This window comes from Perca flavescens, chromosome 13 (genome assembly GCF_004354835.1).
Source record: "Perca flavescens isolate YP-PL-M2 chromosome 13, PFLA_1.0, whole genome shotgun sequence".
Classification (NCBI taxonomy): domain Eukaryota; kingdom Metazoa; phylum Chordata; class Actinopteri; order Perciformes; family Percidae; genus Perca; species Perca flavescens.
In genome coordinates, this window is record NC_041343.1 from 26,107,795 (window position 1) to 26,134,531 (window position 26,737).

Consider the following 26,737-nt stretch of genomic DNA (forward strand, 5'->3'; position numbering starts at 1 on the left):
TGTACTGCAGCACTGGTTGTCCAGTAAGAACAGTCAGCTGCCTGGTTCTGCCTTGTGTTATTGGCTCTGCAGCACCACAGAGATCCATTGGATTTGTTGTGAAGCAGACTTAAAACAGACAGCAATGAGGCTATTGTTCCCTGTATTCTTGGTATTCACTGAAAAGTGTACTCAGTCACTTAATTATGACTGCAACTAAAGATTATTTATTAAAACTGATGATTGTTTTCTTAATGAATCGATTAGTTAGTTAGTTTGGTCTATTATTCATCAAAAAGCAGATGTCATCAAATTGCTTGTTTGATCCAACCAACAGTCCAAAACCTAAAAATGTTAGATTTACTATCACACAAGCAGCAGCTCAACACTACTAATTAATGTAATAGTTCTGATTAATAACTGATTTAATTGTTTAATTCTCAATGCAATGAACATGTTTCCCTTTGACTGAAAAGTAAAAAAAGACTCCTAGACCACACCATTGCACTGAATGACACATTCCTTCATTGCCATGAACAAACACACTGTAGTCTATTTTGACTCAATCCCACATACACCGGCCTGCTGCCCCAAATACTCACTAGAGCACCAAGTGTGTATCAATTTGTGGCTGAAAATAGTTCCCAAAAAATGCACTATTTCCTCCAGTTTTAGTAATGTTTGATAAAAACTGCAGTGCCTAGCTGGTTGAGCAAATTAAACTATATGTTTATCACAGTTTTTTACAGATTTGTGTCTTCAATAGGAGCAAATGGGCTTGCGGCTGAGTTCCGCTGACAGAGTCGGGAAGTATCGAGGCATGGAGTAACACATTTGTTGAATGAGAATAATATAGCATAACACCAGCCTTTAGGCTAGATGAGCAATTATAACAAAGCCATTATCAATTCATTTGCCCGTAATTCTCTCAATCAACCATTGTTTTGGTTATAAAAAATTCAAGAGTCAAAGGTGACAGGTTAAATTGCTTGTTTTATATAACCAAAAGTCCAAAACTCAAAGATATTGAGTTTACTATTATATATGACAAAGGAATTAATTAAATCCTCAAATTGTTTGATTAATGTTTATATCTTCATTTTAATTGCAATTATTGAACTTTAACCTGGCTCATAATTGAAAATAAGGACGGAAAAACTCCCAGTTATCAGTAATGAGACCAGGCCACTGCACTTCATAATTGATCTAACGGCCAATTAGAAACCCAGAGAGACCAACTCTCAGCTGTCCAGAGCTACTGCGTGGTAATGAGCTCATTTTCACTAACACCAGTTAAGCTGAATCGACACCGGCCTCTTGAGTCGTTGATGTACATATGGGAAATATTTTGTCAAACACAAAGTGGAGAACTCCTCTTTGTTTGTTTTTGTCCGAGCTGAAGAAAAGAGTTATAACTCACGAGATCCACCCTCACAAACTTCTTCTCCCCCCCTGCAGGTCCGGGTCACACAGGAGCTGAAACACACTCACGCAGAGCAGATGAGCCGATTACACATCAAACACCAGACAGAGTGTGACCTCCTGGAAGACCTGAGGTGAGCAGTCCGAGGTCTTACGGTGGACTGCAGAGTACCTTTTTATATTTACATGATAATAAGATGACCCTGACTATAAGGCCCTGTCTACGCGTATACAAATATTTTTGAGACCAGATCATTTTACCTGTGCGAGAACGCAAAACGTTTTTCAAACGCTCAAACAAACATGTCAGGCCAGTAGATGACGATAGAGTCAACGTCAACGAGACGTCAAATACCAGAGAAGAACGTGAGCTTATTTTCATTTTGGCTGTTGTAACTTAAAAACACAAATAGTAGCTATTTATTTATCTATAGTTATTTGACACCTATTTCTTCACCTTTCTTTTTTTAACACCTTTTTGGCACACGGCCCAAGGTGATGTGGCGAAAACGACAGCAAGATGTGATTGAGGTTGTTGTTAAAGCAGAACAGAAAGTACGAGAAATGCTTTTTCAGGAGCTCCAGTGGGTCAATGTGAGCGAACTAAACACTTTTAGTGCCGACTAACATGACTTGAAGAAACTCACTAGCCTAGCAACATCAAGGCTGCAAACATCCCATAATGCATCACTCTCTGCCAGAGCCAGTGTTACACTGGTACTCTCTCCATTCAAAAAACATCTGCCGTTGTGGATATGTAAATGTAGTCCTTGAATATAATCCTTTTTCATACGTTCATTATTACTTATATTTAAGCCGACGGTAATTTCGGCCTGTATGTTGAAACATCCTATTACAGTTAATTAAAGGGTTTAACCTGTTTATCCACATGTCCAATTAAAAGCCACACAGTTAGTATTATCCTCCTACAATATGATGCAGTACAACACGTTTTGTTAAAGTGTAAGTAAATATGTAGTCTTGGTCTTTTTTCTAGTTTCCTGAGATGGTTTGGGGATTGTTTGACAGGGTTTTTTATTAGAAATAGCAACTTGCATTCCAAAGATTAAAGTGTAATAGTGTTAAAGATTTGTGGATCGGGCCAAGTAAACACTGGTCTTCGAGACACAAGGACATCTTTAGCACTGTGCTCAGATGCGTAGGCATTTTAAAGGTTGAAAAGCCAAAGGTTGTGGTTGTTTTCCGCCTTAGTGTTGGGTTGAGTTGACAGCCTACTGGCTCCCCACTTCCTGTCTGTGGTTGGTGGCAGAGCTCTGAACCTCCAAACAGCTGGAAGTTAAGGTCATAGAAAGCTGCCAGATGTTCTGACTGCTCTGGATTGTTCGCTGTGGGAGGCTCAGTAATATTAGTCTGTACAGAAACAATGTAAAACTGGACTGGTAAAGAATTCACAGGGGTCACTCCCTAATCTCTGACGAGAAATGATTCAGCAAACTGGAAATTGCATCTGCTTGTCAACAAAAGCTCTGTTTGGGGAAAATGACAGGAAGTGAGCGTGGGGGGAGTGGAAGAGAGGGAGCCTTGGAAATGCAGGGAAAAGAGGAAGGGAGCAGGCTGAAGGAATTAAGGGGAAGCTCCCAGAAAGTAAGTCAGATTGTTTAGAGTCGGGGACGAGCATCGCAGTTGAGTCTCGACACGCTTAATGACTTAATGGTGATTCTGCAGCAGGAAAAATCAAAACAATCCGTGTAGACAGACAGTTGGACTTTCTTTGCTGACAGATAGAAATGTGGAAGTTTGGTTTTAGGCACTGGCTTGAGGTGAAAGAGAGCTAACTGTAATAAATACCCATGGTAATATGATTGTTCCATTGTTATCATGCAAACTCTTAACACGAAGGGTGCTTTCACCACCTAACCTGTGTGGTTCTTTTAAAACAAATTGTTGTTCGTTTTCCTGTTTGGGCAGGCGTGAAAGCTGTTAATGGAACTCTGGTGCTGCTTCAAATGGAGGCTCTTTGTTTGTGGTCTGGAGACAAACTGACCAGCCACAGCTAGTTAGAAGCTTAACTACTGTTAATTCAATCTGCTTATTGTGAGCTGTTCACTTATCTTATCTTGATTATTTATATTTATATATAATATAATATAATATAATATAAAGTTCAGTTCTTTCTTTGCTGTCAAAACATTTCGTTCTCAGATTGTTTGGCTACGTGGCAAGATTGGGAATTAATTCACTTTGATATACTAGCCCAGTCTATACTGGATCGTTACCTACTCTATGCAATAATTATTACATAGATGAAACAAACCAATACAATTTAAGTAGCCATTATAATATGGTTGACCTGCAAAAGGTTTATAGGTGACAAAAATTGGCGGTTTATGGTTCAGAGTTTAAAGCCTCTGGCTTTTATAAGCACTTCATGGATTTGGTACAGAGAAGTGGAAAGCCAACACACAGAAATGGCTGCAGGAAAAACCCACCTCAGTCAAGGATGAATTGACTGAAATGATCAATTAAATAAGTTTTATGGAGAAACTAACCTTTCCCTTAAGTCCTTGATTGATGACAGTATGTGAACTACTGGAAAAATATTTGACCTGTACTATATACAGTATGTGACTGTATTTAACGGTTTTAATTAGAAATATTGGTTATTGTCTTATGCGTCATTGCAATTCAGTACTCACCTTCACTTGTTTTCTACTCTTTAGGACTTTCAGCCAAAAGAGGGCAGCTTTAGAGAGGGACTACGCCCAGGTGAGTAAATCTTAACTTTTTGTTGTCTCTCACGGTGCTATTGATGCTCGTTAACATCACCGCTGCCCTGCCTTGTCATTTGTGTTGCTAAAATTACAGTTAGTTTTTACGAGACTGTCCTCCAGAAAGCTCTCTGTTCTCTTGTGGCTAGATAGCTCATGAATGGTAACCAGCCACAGAAAAAAAACACCACAACAGAAAGAGATAAACAACCTCCAGTAGTGATCCACTGGCTTGGTTCCTCTTCACTGTGTTGTTTTTGCCCGCAGCTTCCTGTAGACACAATCTGAAAAATCCCTTATTGCCTCCTTGGCTCTGTTCAGGGTTTTGCAGCCCTGTGAGGAATCTCCACCACCACTGTGAAGAGAAGGGGGCATGTCTGTAGTTATCCAACCAGCCATCTTACAACTTACATGTCTGTTTGCCCATGTGAATCTGGTAAAGATGGGGGAACTCCCCTCGGTTCATAAAGGTGGCTTTGAAAAGCAGAGCTCATTGTGAAAGTCCTGTCTTAAATGAGCCAAACGGACTGATCCAGGTTTCATAAAGCTAACACGGAGCTAATGTGATCAGACGGATTCAAGTCTAGTTTATTTCATGACTTTGAAAAAGGCCAGAGACATCAAGCACTTGGGCTGGGTTTAGAAAATCGATTTTCATTTGAATTATCTGATACCAGAGCATGTGAGCAGAGTGGAGCGGTGAGACTTTACGCTCCTTGCTTACGGAGCTGTTCCTTCCCTCCGCTCCAGGCCGCTTTGCTTAATGTCGCTCCGCCCTCAACTCAGATTTGTGTGGGCAGTGATGGCCTAAAGTAGCCTGGGTAAACCCTGACGAACTTCCGGCAACTATGAGATTTGCTCTGCAGTTACAGCTGAGAAGGGTCTGGTGTCAACCAGGCTAGGCCTAAAGGTTAGAGAAGTGAGCTTGTGACCAGGAGGTCATCGGTTCGGAATGGGATAAATCTGGGTGGGGAAAGTGAAAGAACAGCGCTTGTCCCTCCCCATCACTGAGGTGCCCTTGAGCAAGGCCCTAACCCAAACGGCTCCAGCGGAGCTGCTCAGTGGCCAGCAGATCAGACTGTGGTTGTACTGGGCAGATTCCAGGTATGAATGTGCAACTATGTGAATGTGATCAGTACGTTCCTGCAAAAGAGAGGCTTCCTCTCAGTGAACCTTCCCTGAATAAATAAAGTAAAAAAAATAAAAAAAGATTTTCCCCCTGCTTCACTCAAATCGCTCATCGCTCGCTCCACAAAAACAGAAAAAGCAGTGTTGTATTTATCAAATCAACTGCTCCCTTTACACTATACAGATCAAGCCCAATTTTAGCCCTGAATTGGTCTAATTTTAGAATTTGCCAAATTCGGGTGCTGTCTGACAATCAGTTTGAGGTCACAGCGGCTGATTAACTGCATTAACGATCAACAATAAGGCTTTCAGATGATCGGTTCAATTTCTAGCATGTCAGAGATTTTGTCTTGCAGTTTTGCAGTCCGATTTTCTTCATGGCTGCTGTCCAAAGGTCTGTCATAAACTGCACTGAGCTTGTTTTTACATCAGAAGTAGTAGCATTTTACATGTTGCTAAAATTGTCGTCTTGGCTGAAACTGAACGTCACTGCAGAACAGACAGACATATTTTCTGCATTTTCCAGCCATCTGTGGCTTCAAATTAGTCTTTTTTTTTTTCTTTTTTCTTCTTAATGTCGGTTTATAATAGAGCAATAGCAATAATAGAACTGCACAAGGTAATGTTGCCTTTCTCTCTTTTTTCAACATTGTTGGGGACACAATCATCTTGTTTGAATAAACTTTATCGGAACTATCGACCAGCGGCTCTGTGCTAACGTTCAGTGTGAGCTCCATGTCGTTGCCGCTCAATTGATCCGTACAGTGTGAGCATAAAAGTCGCTGGTTCTGGAAGTGCAGAAAGGCTCACTAAAATGTTATGTGTGAGTTAACGCCGTGGTTAAGATACACCTTAAATTGATTACGATAGTCAAAGTCTAAAATGTACGTAGATTGCAAAGCACTTGTTCTCCATTCAAGAGAAGCTAAAAGGGGAAACAATGTGTCTGACTCCTGCGGTTAAAAATCACTGATACCTTGTTCATTATTTATATTGCTTGGCTAGGATGAGGCCATGTTATCATGTCACCTTACGTAAAAGATTGATATTGTTTCTGTAGGAGAGAGAACTAGAAGACTAGAAGAGAACCTCAAAAATGTACCGTAAAAACAATTATTCCATTGATCCAACAGAATAATATATGTGTAACTATTACCATCAGTTGAACCGGAGCAGCAACAAGAGCTTCGGGCTCATTTTTTTGGTGGCACACTTCCTCCCGGACTAATTCCTGATTGGCTAAATAGTCCATTGGAAACTGTGAGCATGTGTCTGGCAGACAATACATCAATGTAGTTATCAGCTGCAGGCCTATGCTGTGCTGTAACATTTTTAGGGGCAGGAAAACATGCATTACACAATGAGTATTTAACTATGTTGAGATTATTTTATTTACTTGTATTTAAATGTTATATAAATGCAGTAAGAATGTCAAAAAGAATAGTCAAACTGAGACATGTTTCTATCCAGCCGGTCAAGATCAGCCTGCAGGCGAGTTTTTGTAAACCTTTACATGTGTGTTTTATTGGATATGCATGCCCAAGTTATACCATTTGCTTTGAAAGATTTCGTCAGAACTGAGCAATGCAACACAGTTCTGCCTTCCCATGCTTAGTGATTATCAAAGCTGGATGTATTTGTATTATTTATTTTAGTGTACTGTTTATAGTGTATTTAACTATAGTTTCATCAGACTAATTTCATCAAATCTAAAACCCCTTAGACTGTGGTAAATGCAGGTCAAAGGTAGTTCAACAGAAAATGTTTTTATATCATTATAAATTGAATATGTTTGGTTTTAACACTGTTTATTGAACAAAACAAGCAATCTGAAGATGTCACCTTGAGCTCTGGGACACTTTTATGGGCATTTTCTTACATTTTAAACAAAACAATGATTTGGTTAATTGGATTAAGTGGTTACTTCCAGCACTAAAATGAAGAAAATGTCTTTATTGTGTGTCTCAGTTTGAAAGATGTTCTGTGTGTCTGGGTTGTGCTGCCGGCTAGTTATGTGATCAATTGGACACCCGCTGCCAATGGTTGAATCAAAGTGGGTCAGAGGGTCTCAGAAACACTTCGTCCCCTTTGGTTTTTTTGTTTTTTTTAAAAATCTCTTCTCTTTACACCCCTATTCTGGGTCTCTTACACCTGCAAGCTGCTTAAGCCATTAGCCAATTGCTATTCAAACCACACAGTTGTGATAAAATGTCCTCCTCTGTGCGGCTCTTCCTCTGCCTCGTCCTCACATCCCCTCCTCCTTCTCCTCCTCCTCTTCCCTTGTTCCCATCACACTATTCAGGCATGTCTGCTAGGCTAGCTCAGTGTCTATCTGGATCCCACAATGGCCGGGTTTGTAGCGGCTTTTGAAGCTTTGTCACCAAGATCACCAAAACGTGTGTGTGTGTGTGTGTGTGTGTGTGTGTGTGTGTGTGTGTGTGTGTGTGTGTGTGTGTGTGTGTGTGTGTGTGTGTGTGTGTGTGTGTGTGTGTGTGTGTGTGTGTGTGTGTGTGTGTGTGTGTGTGTGTGTGTGTGTGTGTGTGTGTGTGTGTGTGTGTGTGTGTGTGTGTGTGTGTGTGTGTGTTTACTCTGTCCTACTATTTTGGTTCTTCAAAGGTAAACCTCACTGTTGGCCGAGGTGGAGGAACCTAATATATCTCCAGGGGTGACTGTGGTGGTAATAAATTAAAATTATCTTCCAAAAATTGAGCCCACATCAGCCTAGAAATCAGCAACCTCAAAACTCCTGGCTAACAGTTGAAGGAGTCCATGCAGTGTTGAATCACATTGAAATCTGAAAGTACTTTTTAATGAGCATGGATAAAGTTGTTATATTTTACTGACTTTTTATGTTTGGAGGGAATAGGTCTCTTCATACTTCTGCATTCTCTGGCTGCTTGGTGGTATATAGAACAAGATCAGGGGTGGACACGACACACACTCTTCAGAGCATGTCCTATGTGAAGATGAGATGCAGGAAATGTGTGTTGGTGTCAAATGTGAAAGGTCATCCCTTGCTTTTGTTTCTTCTTTTCCAGGCCCTCCAGAAGTTGGCAAATCAGTATCTAAAGAGGGAATGGCCGGACAGTCTGACAGAAGAACAAACAGACCACAGGTAACAACTTTTTCCACTGTAGGTACATGATTTTGATCAGGCGTGTCCTCTTTGAAATGTAATCTTTTCTTGTACATACAGTACAGAGCATCTCTGTCAAATCAAATGCTTATTGTGCTCTATAGTTCTAATTAAATTGTGGTTAAAAAAAAAAAAAGAATCCATCCAGAATTGAGATCACGATTTTCTTCCACAATTCTTAGGGATAGAAAATGTTGTATTGCAGTCCATATTGTCTTCATGCAGACAGTATAAACAGCATTATGGTAACTAACACACCGCTCACATGTAGCCAGATGTTGCCTGTTCTGAAAACATTGAGGCCTTGTCCAGTTATTGACATAGACTGTGTTCACAATGTTTGATCCATTTATATATTTATATGCAAACCATTTTTCCACCTTCAAACTCCAGAATGTAAGAGCCTGCTTCAGACCTGCATGCACCTTAAGGATCCTCAGTCTGTGGGCTCAGACTGTTCATGATGAAGTAATGTTCAAAACGATTAATGATCACGTTTGATTCCAGAGTTCAGCTTGACCATACATCATCTTCACCATCACTGGGTTTTTTGCGTCTGACACATTTTTATTTTTCCTAAGAAGCTTCTTCTTTCACCGCATTTTACTCAGCTGTCTCTCACACACATTGGTAGAGCGGCAACAATGTGTTGCTTTATCGATAAGTTGCATCTATTCTCTCAATGCAACTATTTTTTATAATTGTTGTTTTAGTCTTTTTTTTTTTTACAAAATATTTTCTGTTTCTTAAATGAAAGTGTGAAGATTTTATGGTGTTTCTTTGATATACATTATATTAAACTGAAAATCATTTGGTTTTGGACCCTTGGTTTGAACAAAACAAGACATCTGAAGACGTCACCTTGGGCTGTAGGAAATGAAAACATGATTCACTATATTTAGACACAATGAATAATGGATTAATCGAGAAAATAATTGGCAGATGTAAATAATGGTCAGTAGCATTCCTACATGTAAGATTTATTTACAGTGATGTGCTGCCCCCCTCTTTATGTGCACAGTTTGTCACAAGTAATGCACACTTGAAAGAAATTAGAAGCATTGTTTTGATGCAGTGGACCTCCCTGCTAATATAAACACAGCCTGAATGGAGATTGTGATCTTATTTCGATTAATTGTGCAGCCCAACTCCAAAAATATTATCATTTGGTTACAATAAATTACAGCAAAAATAAAAAAAAATAAAAAGATTCTTGAGGGTGTGAAGTAACCCATCTGTATTTTTGGTTTAAGGAACATGTATTGTGTATGGAGGGCCTATTTGGAGGGTACGGTCCAGGTCACCCAGTCCAGAATCAGTGCCTGTGATAACTACAAAGTCCAAGTCGCTGATCCAGCCAAGATGGGCAGACTGCAAAAGGAACAGCAGCTGAGGAAGGTTATACATGTTCTTTGTCCTTATCAGAATAATCAAACTTCACGTAAACAACCAGTGTAATACTGATTAACAGTGCAATAAATAATCTGACAAATGAGGGCAGAAGTCGCAGCAGTTCTTATCGTTAATGACTAAAGTCTGTTTCCTGATCATCATGTCTGAGTCCGCCTCGACTCGTGCTGAAATGTAACCCTTTCTACTGGTATTGTTGCTCTGCCTGCAGCGTACAATGCTGCTCTTGTTCAGATTTACCTTTTTTTTTTTTTTTTTTTTTTTTTTTTTTTAAAGAAATGCCATTATAGTTTCTGTATACATTCCATTATGACATTACTCGCACAGTAATTTGCATATTGTTCAGGCAATATATTGCCGAAATAATAATATAAAGGTAAATTTACTTTATATAAATATAAAGTTTTTTTCTTTGTGTGTCTCCCAACCATTCATCCTCAGTGTATTGAACAGCTGACGGTGGTTCAAGCTGAGCTGCAGGGATCGGTGAAGGAGCTGACCAAGAGCAGGAAGAAGTACCAGGAGGCTGAGACGATGGCACAGGCTGTCAGAGAGAAGGCAGAGCTGGACGCCAAGTATGAACCAAATTACTCTACTGTCTTTGGTAGATTATAGTGATGTTATTTACTGGTTTACAAGCAAAGGAATTAAGTGGGAAATGTCACTGCTGTGAAGATAATGTATGTAGAAATAATACCAAAAATAGCACCAATCAATTGACGCTGATTCTTTCTGCCTGTTATTGGTCTTTAAAACAGTCACTGAAAGTACCTAAGAGCAAATACATTATACAAACAACTAGAGCTAATTGATAATGAAAATAGTTGTTTGTTTCAGCTCAACAAACAACTAATATTGAGGGAGAAGTCTCTTCTCAACACTTTGTCTTGGCACAACGTGAACAGCTGGCACTTTGACTCAGCACATTGCAGACATTTTTCTGCCCATCAGGAGAGTTTATTACAGAACTGAGGCAGAGCTCGGTGAATTTTTGCTGTCTGAAAGGCTTAGCAGTTTGGTTGGCACTCCTTCTGATACTACAAACTACTTTCTTCTGCCCTGATGTGTGTATATACACACACGCACACCCACACTCACACACACGCACGCGCACACACACATTCTTCTAAATGTCTGTAGAGTGACTAGAGAAGTAGAGTTGGATATTTTAATCTCTGTGGTGACGTACACAAATGTTTTTTTTTTACATGCATGCAACTATTTTTATTTATTTTTTTGCTAAATAACTGCACAATCTTCACATCCTACATGTGTTGCAAGCTGTAGTTTTTACACTAAGAAACCAGGTTACCCCAGACAAACTACATCACGCAGTTAACACGTTGATATGCACTGTAGTAACCTGGTTACTGTAAATCTGCGTATGCATGCAGCAGGTCAGTAATCAGAATTTTACCTTATTTTGGAAGCATAGATTGCTTAATTTAACTGTAGTGATAGAAACTTCCTCTTTTTTTATAATTTGTCTTTATTTTGTTTGTATATGTTTCAGAGCAGAAGGACTGAGCTTTTCCACACAGCGTGAACGTTTCTGAATTTTACAAATATTCAGTGTTAGAAACAGACTCACTCAGAATTCTAGAGGCTACTTTATTGGTTCTGTCTCAGTCAGACTTTAGATGGAGATATTTTAAATATGAGAATGCATTGCTCCATGTATTTATATATCTCCCTGTTTTTTTAAGTCTTATTCACGCACATGCATACATGCAAAAAGATGATTAGAAACATGGTAACCCGAATACACTACCAAGACTTGTGTTCTCCAGGAGAAATCTAGCAGGGGACATCAGATTTCTGCAATCCAGATTTCTCATTTTAAATGACATTTAAGAACTTGCTGTCTTTTCAACCTACCATAATGGTGTTTTAAGCGTGTGAACTTCTAGCTTGCTGGCCCTCTGGTTGTTGATAAATACAACCAGTAGGATTACAGTACATGTTAACTTGACAATATCAGCTGTTCGGTGGCAAATTGACTCGAAACAGTCTCTTGTTCTAGAATGTGTCCATACTTTTCTGATGTGATTACATACAAAAATAAACATGTGAAAAAAATGAGCCATATGCTGCTAATATGCAAAACCACCACTATAAAAAAAACATTACAATACTTCTATAGTTATGAAGTCAAAAAATTTCTTTTCTTCTGTTCAGGTCCAAGCTAAGTCTCTTCCAGTCCAGATCCAGTCTTCAAAGGGCGAGTGTAAAGGTAAAAGATCTTTACATTCCCCCCAAAAAAAAAAAAAAACCTGCTCTACATTTTGTGACCTTTTGGTGTCAGTGGTCATGAACTTTTTTACCTTCCAGCTGAAAGCCAAGAGGAGTGAGTGCAACTCCAAAGCCACGCATGCCAGAAACGACTACCTTCTAATGCTAGCAGCCGCTAACGCTCACCAGCAGCGCTACTATGACATAGACCTCATGGACTGCATCAAGGTAAGGATGTGCACTCTGAATGGATGGGTGGGTCAGTGGTGGGAGATAGACATTTACTGTTAACTTGAAAGTGTGTATTTGTCTGCAGGTCTTAGATGGAAAAATCTATGAGCAGGTAAAAGATTACCTGGTCTCGCTGTGTCAGACTGAGCTGGAAACTTACCAGGCTGTCCACAACACCTTCAACCAGCTTTTAAACAGCTCCAATGGGGTAAGTCTTCAAACCGAGTGGACAACCAGCACTATATTTTAGCATCCAAGTCCTTTTAATATTGGGTATCTGCCGTTACCTTAATGACACAGCTGCATAGTGCAGAAAGTTTAACTGGGAGACTCCTAAAATTGACGTGAGGCTATAAGCTAGAAAGAAAATGTATCACTTTGTTTTAGTTGTTGAAACTAAAGAAATACTCATGATTGCTCAGAGGTGTTACAGTGGGGAGTTTTTTTTCTGAGCAAAGACAACAGCCAAGTTAAATTTTGCCCTGTCATCAAGTTACATGCAGAATTAACATTATCATAATTATTGACAGCTGATTTTAACCAGCAAAAGTGACGTTCAGTGCCGGCTTAAAATGGTAAGCTGCTAACTGAAAGTTTTTTTATACACTTCTCTTTGCTAATAATAAACAGATAGGTAAGATAGAACATTCAGTAACAGATTTGTTTGTTGGAGTTTAGCAAATGTGTGTTTTTAGTCATGAAATGCTCACACTGTAGATCTGGCTGTCATAAAGAAGAGCAACTGCAACACTAGTAGGCAGAGTTGGAAAAAACACTGTAGAGTTCAGTAAAGAAAGGATCTGCTTTTGATCTGGTTTATTTTAGCTAATGCCGATCTATAAGATTATACCAAGATCATCCCTGAAACAGACCCTTTATAGTGGGTTTAAGACCTCTCTAAAGGCCCTGACACACCAACCCGACTGCCGACCGTCGTCAGAAAAGGCAGTCAAACTGATCAGTCGGCTCCCCGAGGTCCAAAAAGTGCCTCGGAACACACCCAAGCGACGCCGACTTGAGCCTACGTTCTGCGCGTGCGCGAGACGTAATACGTCTCCATAACAGCAGGCGGTGCTAATCTGTATTGTCGCCCAAAAGATGAAAACCAGAAATGACAAACGCGTCACGTGGGTCTGGCTTCTCCAGCTGAACATAATGGCGGCTTGTTCGAAATACAATCTCGTATTTTACGAAAATAGTTCACCGAAACGTGTTTCTGAAAACATATTAAGCGAGAAATAGGCCATGCAGTCTCTGAATCTGTCTTCATTTCAGATCGACATAGGTCAGTTTAAAAGATTTTCGTCAGATTTTGAGAGTCGTCCGTCACTCATCCCGCTCGTCATTTCCGGGTTAGCACTCCACCAATCGGATTGGTCATTGAGGCCGACTGCCCGCCCTCCGACCCAGCAAGTCAGGTCGGCCAAAATGAAGGCCGATGGCCCCTCTGACTGACGACGGCACGGAACACATGGAACAGACTCAAGTCACTGACCTCGCTAGACTGTCCGACGGCTGATTATCGGGTTGGTGTGTCAGGGCCTTTACACGTCTGTATCCTTCAGTGTCTTTGGAAGAGCTGAACTCCACTGCTTCACCACCTGCTAAATAATTGGAAGGTTTGAGTTACCTTGGCGCTGCTCGGTTACATGCTCTTGAGCTGTCTTTGGCCTCTTTTAGTTTGGTTTGTTCAGGTTCATTTTGCCTCTCTGGAGCCAGAGTGGCATTTTGTTTCTGCTCAGGCCAGAATATGAACAAATCATTAGAGAGGGAAGCAGCGGTACTGTGGTTTTAAACGGAGCTCACATTTCAGTGCGTATACTTCCGTATCAACACAACTTCCCTGAAACAACTTATGTGTGCTTTGTGTAATGTGACATTTAGATTTGACTAGATGAAGTGCTATAGAATATGTTTGACACTTTATTATGTTGTGTTTTGGGGTCTAAACATGGTGTCAAGATCTGTTTCACTGTGCTGCGTATTCAAATCTGGGAAAACTAAATGCATGCTCTACTTCTGGAGGCTGATGAATCTAGTGAACTGAAATTTTACGGATAAAGTTACATTAAACATAACATTTCTGGAAAAACCTAAACATATATTTGATCTTATCCCTTACAACACACACACATATGTAGGTTCTCCAGGAGTTTCACCAGCAGCAGTTTGTACAGAAGAACCTCATGTTCCAGCAAGCCCCGGACTTCTTGTACCAGCCCAGCGACTCAGATACGGTAAATCCTGATTATTTATTTTTTATTATTACTGTAGTGGCAGATGTGCTCCTTTTCTTTGGTCCCCATACTTCATTATAACTATGGAAGTTATGGAATAACATTATGGAAGTAGATTTATTTGAAGTCGATAACTTTTTAGTTTGCTCAGTGTGCAAAAGTGCTTTTTCATACATTTTCTGTGCTGTATGTTGTATGTAAGACATAACACACTTATTAAAGATAGACTGTTTATATGTCAGAGATATAACCTCTAACACCTCTTGACTGCACAAATGCAGTAAAATGTCAAAACTAAATGGGGTAATCTTTTTTTTTTTGTAAAATATAGCACAAATTCATTCTGTTGTTTACTCTGTCATGGAGGACAGCAGCTGTGTTTTACTATGATACTGAGTCACACTGAACAAAGTAACGAAACATCCATTTCACCGAAATAATATTAATATGTTACAAGCCAGCTGCCATCGTTATCTTACACTATGGCAGCCTGGGGTAAATAAATACAACCAGCAGGATTAGAGTACATGTTAACTCAATAATATCAGCTAGGGCTGCACGATATGAGGAAAATATCTAATTGTGATTATTTTGACTGATATGATTCACGATATTGGAGGGAATGATAATTTTTGTATTATTCTCATTTTCATTGAAAAATATTAAAATGAAATTATTTTGCTTGGATCTGTACCAAACGAAGATCTTTAGTCTGTAGACTACAATTTGTAGGCCGGGACGTCTCTGCAGCACCACAATACATTCAGAATGGTTTGACACATATTTTGCCTTTAACAAATATTGCGCCCCCTTGTGATTTGGATATTGCACTACTCCATATTGCGATTTTGATAATATTTCAATTAATTGCGCAGCCCTAATATCAGCTATTCATCTTAAGTCAGTTTTACATTTGAGTTGTGGTCAAATGAACACCACCACCACCTTTACTGCTGAGCCTCTAGTCCATTATAATGTCTAACAGGGGTCCTAATTGTTCTCAGAAGCAGATTGACTCCGCTTGACTGGATTTGTGAAGAAGGTTCAGGAAATTTTGATGACTTACACAGAAGCATGTAATGAATCTCGTTTGACAAAAAATGTCTCCGCCTGGCCAAACTGCAGTAGAGCCTATCCTTAGGTGTGTGCGTTTATTCACCTGTGTCTTCCGTGTGTGTGTGTGTGTGTGTGTGTGTGTGTGTGTGTGTGTGTGTGTGTGTGTGTGTGTGTGTGTGGGGGGGGGCGTTGTCCAATTCCGGTGACCCTGGGAGATACACAGGCCCAAATCTTTTGTTATCATACAGCTGCTCAGTCTCCCTCAACTCAGAAGACCCAAAATTGTCAAATGGTCTGGCCTACGCAGGTTGTGATGAAGGGTTTCTGAATTAAACATATTGGGCTTTAGCCTGTGACTTTAATGTGACCTAGGGTACTACTAGTCTCAATTTAGCAGCATGTTGTGTTTAAGCTGGAAATTCTACCACACAAACCTTCCGGCTTATGTCCTCTTAAAAAGAAGCAACTGTCTATGTGTGACTACTTATCATCAGTTTAATATTTCTCTATGTATATACTTATATTTCTATAAGTCATGAGCAGCTCAGTCAAAGTGATTTTCCCTCAGATAGTTTGGTTTAAATACATTTTATAGGATTTAAGTGCTGAAACTGTCTAGTATGTTACAAGCAATTATTAATTGATAGACAAAGTCAGATAGAAAAATATTTCGTTTTGTGTAGAAGAATTAGGTTTTTAATTCTCTCCATTCACATTGATCACTTCACAGTCAGTTTATTGTGCAACCCTTTTGGAGGGTCCCAACCCCCACTATAGTTAAAACAATGTGGATGAGTCGGGTCAGTGGTGCAATCGGTCAGAAGCACAATGGATGACAGTTTAATTTGTTTAAGCTATGTTCCAAAACCACTTCAAGTGGAACAAGTAGTTCATGGAACATCCTGATGGCTGAGTGGGTCAAGTCGTTTTAGCAGATGGCTTCAATACCTGGTTTGGATTCAGCTCAGGACCATTGTCACATGTCGGTTGTTCCGCAACTTCGGTCCAGAGTCAGAAATATCTCAGCAATTATCAGATGGATCGCCATGAAACTTAAAACCGACATTCCTGGTGGAAGAAGTCTACTGTCTTTGGTGATCCCCTGACTTTTCCTCGAGTGCCACCAGTAGGTCAACATTTTTTATTAAGTTTAAGTGAAACATTTGGTGCAGATATTTATCATCCCTGGAGGATGAATCCGGCTGACTCTATAGAGACAGAGCGTGTGAAGATGCCTCCTTGTCAATTCCGTCTGCTAGCAAACAACAGAAAAATGCCAAAAAGCTGCTGTATTGTTTGTTTATTAAGGATCCCCATTAGTCATCATGGTAGTGAAGAATATTCTTCCTGTGGTCCAACACAAGACACACACAAACAAATATTATAAAACAAAATACATGTTATATTAGAACAATGAAATCATCCTGGATTTTGTCAAACAAAAGCCACAGTAGCATGGAAGCAAGCAACTGGAAGTTATTCATCATTTAAGATCTCTTCCTGTGTAGAGGAACTTGCCCAACAGATATCTTCTACTTTTCATTTGGGACTGAGCCTTTAACTGACTTTTAGTACTTACAAAAACTTTGTTTATTGTCAAATATGGAAGGATATAGACTAACTCATATAGGCTCACCAGTCTTTCCCAGCACAGCGACCCAGCAGCAAATCTCACCCGAGTCACGGGCACTAATTCAAATGCAATCTGTTCTACACTGTGCCTTTGCACACCTGTTTATGAAGTCCAAAGCGTCTCCGTTTTCCACCCATACTGGTCATTTATAGCATTTTTTGCCCTCAATAAAACCTAAAATATCAGCATAAATGTCAACTCCAGTCCAAAAATCTGTTTTTAGGACGACCCTGGTGTGCAAAGCTGCTAGAGGTTTATTGGAGGCTGCTGCAGATGAATGTAATGAATTGCAGTCCATGTCGCGCACTCACTTCTTTCCTAGTCATACTAGTCCAATCCTCCTTTGCACTGGTCTTCTGCTCCACTGGACAACAGTGGGCAATTTGTTCAAACTGCAAATGCTGGCGTTGTTTTCATTGGAAGTCAAACAAGCAGCAGCCTGTTCCTAAAGAAAACATTAGTGGTGGAGAGCCTTCCCTCGCTCCCTCCCTCTCCCTATACCACTTGCACCAGACAGAGGGATCCGGTAAGGAATAGAGCTGAACTGGAGGGAGGGGCAGGAGGCAGGCCGGGCCCTGTGAACGGCCCATCTGTGAAAAGGAGGCATTGTGAGTGGGCCTCATCAGAGTGCACTGACCCTCCCCACCCAGGCTTTTTCCCTCCATACACACAGTGGTGTTGTCATGTGTAAAGTTGTCATGTGTAAACTTGACAACTCACATTTTAGGGATTTGTTTCATTCTTTAAAAAATAAAAGTCCAATCAGAAACACTAAAACGAAATGCTATCTCTGTCCACCTTCATAGGAGACTATCCCACCTTAAGCATCAATGTGTAGCATCAAACATCTGTGGACAAGTGTTGCTGTTTTTGCCAGCAGAATTTGAAAGTAGTATTTCAACAGAAAGTTCTGCATCAGCTGCAGCCATCTTGGTTGTTTTTGAAAATTGCCACAACAGCGCTTCTCTTTACTAAGCTAGGTTTATGCTTGCCATAGTGTCCCTGGTGTGAGGGTGCACAAGCCAAAAATTACGTCATCATGTATTTAGTGTAAAGCGCGAATGTTCCCCAAGTTGTCAGTCATCGTATCACACCCATCCCATATGAGATAAGTGGTTGCTTCCAGAACAAATAAAACATGAGCTAGCAGATTTGTGCTTGACGCAAGATACTTGTTAGATTTCACCTGTTGATAACACCACCTCAGCGCTATAGGAATATCATAGGTTAATGAGTAATGAGCTGTATCGTGCTTATCATACAATGTAACCCCTTAACGCTGAAATAGAAATCCATCTTTAGGTTATCCCCCTTAAAAAAAGCTTTTGGCGATATCCCTTGTTGATGTTTTCTGAGGAAGATGGTGGGAAGTGACATTAAAATAGCAGCTGGAAATGTATAGATATACAGATTGCAGCCACAGTAAAGTGTTATTACAGAACATTTACAGATGAGCATCAACAGTAAACATCTGTTTTGGGGGGGTTATTTTACATACCAAATGCACTCGTTGACTGAGTGAAGCTGTTGGCTCTTCAGTGTTTCTCAGTGTAAACAGATTTTTCTCCTTCCCTCTTTTGTAATTGAGAGCTAGTTGGGTTTGGATTTTGGGTTCATACATAAATGTAAGATGAACAAGTTTCCTTGATGATGATGTACGTCCTAAATGCAGCCTGAAGAATTGACCTGAATGAACAGTGGTGACCCTAGGACAAATGCTCTATTCCACCTCCACTCCTATGTATGTCTTTCCTACAGAGCCCTTTTTTTTTTTTTTTTTTTTTTTTTAAACTAGGCCATGTAATATGTAAAGAGGAAGTTGCCACATTGACATAACAGGAGTGGTAAACATAACTTACACTGGTAGTTCTCTTACTGAAATTTGGGAAACCACAAGGTCCTCTTCACGGTGTTCTGGTGGGTCATTGCATTAAGCAAGGTTATTTTTTAGGAAACATTCATTTTTATAAAGAATTAATTGTGTTTCCTGGTAAGGTAATTTGCAGGAAGGGCTGTATTATTTAGACAAACAACCTCTTTGTGCAGAGAAACCTCATTGACTTTTTTTCTTTGTTGTATTTAAAAAAAACAACAACAAATGTCTCCCTTGAAAGCTATGTATTAGTAGTTGTTCACAACAGCTTTAGTAACTGATTTCCAATAATAGGTTAATACCAGCCATCATATATCAGCATTTTGATATACTGTACAGTATCTCTGTTAGCTTGGTTAAATATTCTCTCTCTCTCTCTCTCTCTCTCTCTCTCTCTCTCTCTCTCTCTCTCTCTCTCTCTCTCTCTGTGTGTGTGTGTGTGTGTGTGTATTTGTAGGTTATGCAGCTGCAGAAGGAGAGTGGAACGTCAGAGGAGCACAGTCTGGATAAAGAGGCGAGGAAATGGGCGAGCCGCGTGGCCCGAGAATACAAGAGCATCATCCATACTCAGAGGGTGAGAACAAGATCAAACTGATGAAGAGATGGTGTTTAAAGCAGGAAGGAGATACTGTCACCTTATTCTCTACACGCCGTGGTCACTTAATCAAGCGTGCACCTTTATTCACAAAGGCTCCCCTTTCTACGCTGTTTATCACATTTAGTAAAATTTGGACCCTAGGACTTCGGGGACATTTGCTGTTACTCCATTTTACAGGGAGGATTGTACTGTTAAGAAAACCACATCCAAATGACGAGGATGGTTGAGATTTTGACCATTGTAATATAAGCCAGTGTTTTACATGCTCGAAAAAGCTCTGCAACGCAAGAGCAGAGAAAATTATTTTCAGATTTATTATCCTTTGTGAACAGAAAAACATGAGCTTTCACAGAACAGTGATGGTCAGGTAATTCATGTTATAGTAACATGAAGAAGCCAACTACTCAAATATCTCAAAACATTGGCAGCCTTGAGTTTTTGTTACACTTTCAAAATCATTTGGATGGGGAGGAGTGGTAGTGGCATTGTATGCAACTGAATGCTTCTATTCTATGACTGGTATAGAAATGATGAATGAAAAAGATGTATCAAATGAAGTACTCTATTGGTATCCTTATCCCTTTTAAGGGTACTGGTATTGGTACTGGTATCGTTACCTTTTTAAACGTTACTCTGCTCTAATTAAAGGAAGCCGAATAAGCTGCAAGGTACCCATATGTTTACCGACAACTATCACTGGATTGCTTGATACTGAAGGAAACTAAAACGTGATGATTTTTAGACAAGTTCTGGAGTTATAGCAGGTGTCTTTTTTTCTATGATTTTGAATCTGCTTTTTAGGATGTTTATTTGCCATGAGGGAAGTTAGAGAGGACCAGCCAACCTAAATATACAAAGTACAGTGACGTGTGACAGCCTTACTGTTGATGTGATGTGTCACAAGATTACATCAAAGTTATGTTAATGCCCAACAGATATCTTATTCCACTTAACTGGAATTTGGCCTTTACTGTAAAGCTTAATTGTGGGTCAGTATCATAATCCATCCACCATGTGTGAAGGAAAATATGATGAAGCAATACAACGCAAGATGGAATGCATCATCATCACCTCACATTATACCCGTTTCCTGATGTCATTGTGAAAGTCAATCGGTGAAGATAAATGATTGCCAACCTCATCAGTGATGTTATTTCCAAGAAACCAGGATCAAAGTGTTTCCATTAAACAGGAAATAAATCTTTCTTTACGATGAAGCTCAGTCCAATGTCTTAAATTAATGACTTTATAGTTTTGGTAGTTTCATTCCTATGTTTCTTATATATTTTGGATGATTGTTGTAATTATGTTAGTTGTTGAAATGTCTCTTTGATTTGTTTTTAGGCCCTGGAGGATTATGGGACGCAGGAATCATCAGAGCAAAACAACAGTGAGCTGGAGACCAAGATGGAGGTGGCCAGGCGGAGTCTTCGGAGAGCAGAGGTTGTGTGTGTGTGTGTGTGTGTGTGTGTGTGTGTGTGTGTGTGTGTGTGTGTGTGTGTGTGTGTGTGTGTGTGTGTGTGTGTGTGTGTGTGTGTGTGTGTGTGTGTGTGTGTGGGGGGGGGGTGGGGGTGTGTGTTACTGAAAAGTGGCCCCACTACTCCCCCTACTGGTTAAAAAGATGAAATGACACTCATTAGGGTCTAATTCTGCTGTCATTTTTGTATTCATAACCCTAACCCAATTGACGAAAATTATTCAGCAACTATTTCGTTAATTGATTAATCTTTTTAGTCCGTTTTCAAAGTGTGAGAATTTGCTGTCTTGAATTATATAAGCCAGGCCCTACTTCAGTATTTTAGACCACTGATCTTCTGATCGGTTTCCCAATCATTTTCCCAGTTTGTTCATTTATTTATTTTTATTTTGTCAGACAGTGAAAGTGAAAGCAGAGGCCCGTCTGGATTTGTTGAGGCAGGCAGGTGTTGCTGTTGAAACGTGGCTGAAGAGTGCCATGAACCAGGTGATGGAGGAGCTGGAGAACGAGCGCTGGAACAATCTCAATACCCATGATCCTTCACTCTCTGTAAGACCCACATCGTTTTAACATAGTATTTTTCATATTCAATTGTCTCCGTAGTCGTCAAGTTTACTGACCTTTGTTGTAGCCATAAGAGTGCAGATTATTTAGTGTAATGTCTGTCATATTCATGCAGGGGACAGCAGATTTGGAGCGAGAGGATGAGGAGGAGATGGAGGACAGTGGTGAAGTGTTAGACGACAGCAGCTCCAGCCCCTCCAGCACCTTGAAAAACTATCCCCTCACCTGCAAAGTACTCTACTCCTACAAGGTACCAGCAGAATACAAACTGCTGCTTTTTGTGTGCATCTTTTGCCTTCTGCGGACCTGCTGTTGTCATCACAGCACATACTTGTGAATAATGTTTGTATAAACTGTCAATTTACATAGTTGTTCCTTCATTTTATGTGTTCGGTTGCATATAATTCAGGAGACGAATGTCACCTTTGTGCAAACAAAAAGCATTTCCGTGTTTCCAGGCGTCACAGCCAGATGAACTGACCATTGAGGAGCAGGAAATCTTGGAGGTCATTGATGATGGAGACATGGAGGACTGGGTCAAGGTACTCTACATGTATATTATTCACACATTTGAGTTACATTGTTCAATTTGTAGCTACAGATTTCAGCGTAACTCATTTGTTTTGTGTTTTATGTTTGTTATGGATTTCCCACCAAGACTTCATATTTTCTGTATTTCCAGGCCAGAAATCGGAGCGGACAGGTTGGCTACGTCCCAGAGAAATACCTGCAGCTTCCTTCCTCCAACAGTCTGCTGAGCATGCTGCAGGCTCTTGCGGCACTGGATGCCCGATCCCATTCCTCCAGTAACTCCACTGAACCTGAAACCGAACTACCAACTGGCTCAATCAACGGAGACTCCAGTGGTGAGGGATACCTTTTGCTGTATCGATGCTCATCCAGCCAATATTTTTGTCTGTGTCCTGCTATAGTTCAGTCAGGGATTTCTCAACCTGTCCTCCTCTGTTGCAGTGTCTTTTGCGAAGGCCCTGTACGACTACGCAGGACAAACGGATGACGAGCTGTCGTTTCCAGAAGGTGCCATCATCCGCATCCTGAGCAGAGAGACCCACGAGGATGACGGTTTCTGGGAGGGAGAGTTTAACGGCGTCGTCGGCGTCTTCCCTGCAGTTCTGGTGGAGGATCTCGCCGGCGCCAGCGAGAATGGAGATGGACAAAGAGATGTCAGTGCACAGGTATGTTAATGCTGAAATACTTAAAAATTTGAAAAAAACTGAGGTATGTGACTGACGAATATGGCGAATATCTCTTGGCTAAATTTAAAGATTAGAGATGTGGCTCTTTGCATTTTGTTTAATACACGATTACTATACTTATACTATACTTATTACTATAACTTCAATGTATTTGAAGTATTGACACCCTCCTCGTGTGAGCTGATCAATCAACTGCATCAGATCAAAAAAAGATAATCAGTGAGAAGCTAAGACAGTGACTGTGTCAAACACCACTGTTTTATGACACTCTATTATAATAATAATAATAATAATAATAATAATAATAATAATAATAAAAACAGTTGCAGTTAGAAATATTAATGGAAACTATAATAGCTTAAATCTCAATTATATTTACCAATGAGCCATTGAAAAGCTACTTGGTTGGCCTAAACAGTAAATGTACATACAGTTGAAAATAGTAGGTAGCTTGACTAACTTATGTGTCCTTGTTTCTGTAAGGGCCAGTATTGAGAAATGCACCTTAACAATATGAGCCTATCTCTCAAATATTGTAACCATTGTTTAAAAAAAATTTGTTAATTAACCTAGTAATTGACCTACAGTTGACCTATTTGCATGAATGCAGCTTGTGGAAATGAATTAAGCTGCATATTATCTAAGGTTCTGTAAACGATATCAAGGTTTGATTTATTACTGCTGACATCGTTGTGACCCAAAAAAAAAATTACAAATCACAAAAATTGTAATTTCTTTCTTTTCTTTTAATAAGCTCATTATCATTGATGGAAGGTGCATGTGTTTGTGCCTCTGGAGCTCTCCTACATATCAGCAGAGATGGAAGATAAGAAAGTTGATAAAATACTCTTTAGGAGATTTTTTGTCTCTGTGAGGCTTAATAAATCCCAGCCCTGGTTAGCCAAGCAAGGCCAGTGTTTGCTAAATTTTTTTACTATCACACATTGTCCCTGTACATTTTTGCTTGCTGTTTTCAAGGCGTCCCCCTCCCCTTTGGCCCAGTGTGACCATTCCCCTCGTAGTCCCTTCCAGCAGGGGCCTCTCCACAGCAGCCCCCTTCAGACGCCCACCATGTCCTCACCTTTGTCAAGTCCCTGCAGTGCAACAGCTTCTCCCATTGGCCGACCACCGTCCTATCACAACGGACATCACAGGCCACCACCAGCGCCCCACAAAAGCCCCTTTCAGAGTAAGATTTACCAGTTTGTCTGTATTATTAAATAAGTGAGTTTGATGTCTAAGTGGTAGTGAAATGAAAGGTAACTAACCTGTGTCCACTGCTGTCTTCAGGTCCAACCCAAGGCTCCCCTCAACCTCCCAAATACCCAGAGAGCAGCTCCAGCACCATTCGACCTGTGAGTCAACACACAATTAATTGTTTGGTCCGACCAACAGTCCAAACGCCAAAGTTTACAGTCATGTAAAACCGAGAGAACCTGGAAATTACCATATTTGAGAATCTGGAACCATCAAAGATTTAGCATTTTTAGTTTAAAAAAAATAAATGATTATTCGATTTTAGCCAGCATAAAACTTAAACTTGGTATTGGTCTTACATCTGCAATTTGTTGTATGTTTTTGACTGCTAGTGATATCCTCAAGTCATTTATGTATACGTACTTGTAGGGTTGCGTATCGGCAAATTAAGGTTATACTCCACCTTGTGGCCGCAAAATATGTGTGTGTGTGTGTGTGTATGTGTGTGTGTATATATATATATATATATATATATATATATATATATATATATATATATATATATATATATATATAAATAAAATAAAATAAAATAAAATAATGATAACTAGTAGGGCATTGCCAAGGCATGCCCTATCTCGCCATGTTAACGTTCCTACTTGAGGGGGCGTTCATGTTAATTTTTCCAGTTGGCAACTCATTTTTCAGATTATTCCGACACCACATGAATGCAGCACAAATGCCCTATCTCGCAATGTTTTTGAAAGTGAAAAATAATTAGTGTGCTCGCTGCGTGATTCGTATCTGCTCTAAGATGTAATGGGTTCTACCTTGGCCCATGGTACAACCTTCCACCAAGTTCCATGAAAATCGAGCCAGTAGTAGTAATCCTGCTGACAAACCCACAAACCGAGCCAAAAACACGACCTTCTTGGCAGAAGTAGTAACATGTATGCCATATTAATTATAATTAGTTGTATTTTAATTGAGCCATTGTCTGATGGATGTTTCCAGGTCCGTGCTGCTCCTCCGCCCCCTAAGCAGCATCCTCGCGGGCAGGTGAAGCGGAGGGAGGAGGTGGAGATCACGCTGGTGTGAAGGGGGTCGGCACCCTGGTGGTGACGGCGGCGTTGGCGTCTCTGTTCAAACCAGCCGGGATTTCACGGCTCTGTTGCCTCTAAACACACTCCCGAGGAAACTTAAACTCCCTGAAGATGCTTGGAGGCCCGGAGATGCCTTTAACTTTGTAACACCTCAAAGGGTCAGTGTGCTGTGGAGGAATATTGTGCCTTTCTCTTACCTGTACTCCTTTACATGCACTCCCTTACACAGTGTTTGTCTTTGATAAATAGGGCAGATATCGGTTTTTATTTTTATTTGAAGTTGTACATCCTGTAGTCCATATTGTCCACCTGGACAAGAATCATTTTACAGTTCTGACAAAATATATTGATAACTGACAGAATATCTGCTGTTAATAATTAATTCAAAAATTAGTCCTGGTATTGGTTTTTAAATTCTGTTTCTGTGCTTTGCTCATAGTAATTGATATAATGATAACTGGCAGATTATACAATGTATCTGTTCAGGGTCTAAAAATGCAGTGAAACCTGTGAGTTAATAGAGCCTGGCTAGCTGTTTCCCTCTGTTTCCAGTCTTTGTGCTAAGCTAACTGTAGCTTTAGTGATATCTCTGAATCTTCTCATCAAACCCTCTGCAAGTAAATTAATAAGCGTCTTCCCCAAAATGTCAAACTATTCCTTCAACTGACCGACCACCTGCAACATCAGATCCTGTGATCAATACCTTGTAATTATGAGATACAAAGTTGGAATTATGAGAAAACATCTTTTTTTTTTTTTTTTTTTTTTTTTTTGACTTGTAGCGCTCTTCCGTGTATATGTTTATTGACATCTGAAAGTATCAATATTAATATATTAATAATAAGGATTTCAACCATATCGCCCAGTTATGTCTCACTATATCACTTACTGTGTGGCTCTTTCTCTCTTATTTTCATGAGCTGTCAAGAGTTTTCACAATTGGATTACATCTATGCAACAACGTTAAACTTCGTCAGGACATCCTAGCATGAAGCTTCAATGCAAAACCAAAAGTCTGGTTGTCTCCACACTTGATTAAAAAAAAAAAAAAAAAAAAAACCAGCAGGGGCGAGGCTGGTCCTCTCCTCGAACACATGTAACTTTTCACAGTTACGCAAACAAGGGAAAAGTGGCAATTCTAGTTAAGTGATTATTATGTCAGTGGGGGGAATCTCCTAGAAAAGTTCTGATCAAAATAATGAATCCTTTACCTTTTTTAGTAATTCATTTTTAAACCCTGCTTCTTATGTTAGTTTTCTTTGCACCGAATGCTAAGAAATTCCTAAAGGGAGAAATGTCGTATATACATAGTCAAACTTTTTCTCTCACTTGTGTTGTAAAATAAAAATCTAGATGATATTATGACACTAATGTTAGCCAGTAAAGGTTGCTGGTGGTTTGAGGAAAAGAGGTTGCAGTTGGTGACAGTTTACACTGAGGCAATGTGCAGTTTAAACATGTCTTTATTTTTAAGGAGGAAACCATCCTGAGCTGCTAGCTGTCCAATTTATTAAA

At 39.9% G+C, this 26,737-nt stretch overlaps 1 protein-coding gene across 1 annotated transcript in view; it reads left to right on the forward strand.

Moving 5' to 3' along the window:
- Nucleotides 1–25,989, forward strand: part of LOC114567204 (F-BAR and double SH3 domains protein 2) — a 28,202-nt gene extending 2,213 nt beyond the window's left edge. Inside the window, exons 2-20 of the mRNA XM_028596181.1 lie at nt 1,438–1,535; nt 4,083–4,128; nt 8,297–8,373; nt 9,648–9,792; nt 10,246–10,379; nt 11,983–12,037; nt 12,136–12,264; nt 12,353–12,475; nt 14,409–14,504; nt 19,524–19,640; nt 21,009–21,107; nt 21,538–21,690; nt 21,821–21,955; nt 22,164–22,247; nt 22,388–22,571; nt 22,678–22,901; nt 23,901–24,111; nt 24,213–24,277; nt 25,134–25,989. Coding sequence (XP_028451982.1) covers nt 1,438–1,535; nt 4,083–4,128; nt 8,297–8,373; nt 9,648–9,792; nt 10,246–10,379; nt 11,983–12,037; nt 12,136–12,264; nt 12,353–12,475; nt 14,409–14,504; nt 19,524–19,640; nt 21,009–21,107; nt 21,538–21,690; nt 21,821–21,955; nt 22,164–22,247; nt 22,388–22,571; nt 22,678–22,901; nt 23,901–24,111; nt 24,213–24,277; nt 25,134–25,217 — 2,259 coding nt within the window. The 3' untranslated portion in view covers nt 25,218–25,989. The remainder of the gene's footprint in view (nt 1–1,437; nt 1,536–4,082; nt 4,129–8,296; nt 8,374–9,647; nt 9,793–10,245; nt 10,380–11,982; nt 12,038–12,135; nt 12,265–12,352; nt 12,476–14,408; nt 14,505–19,523; nt 19,641–21,008; nt 21,108–21,537; nt 21,691–21,820; nt 21,956–22,163; nt 22,248–22,387; nt 22,572–22,677; nt 22,902–23,900; nt 24,112–24,212; nt 24,278–25,133) is intronic.
- Nucleotides 25,990–26,737: the final 748 nt, after the last annotated feature.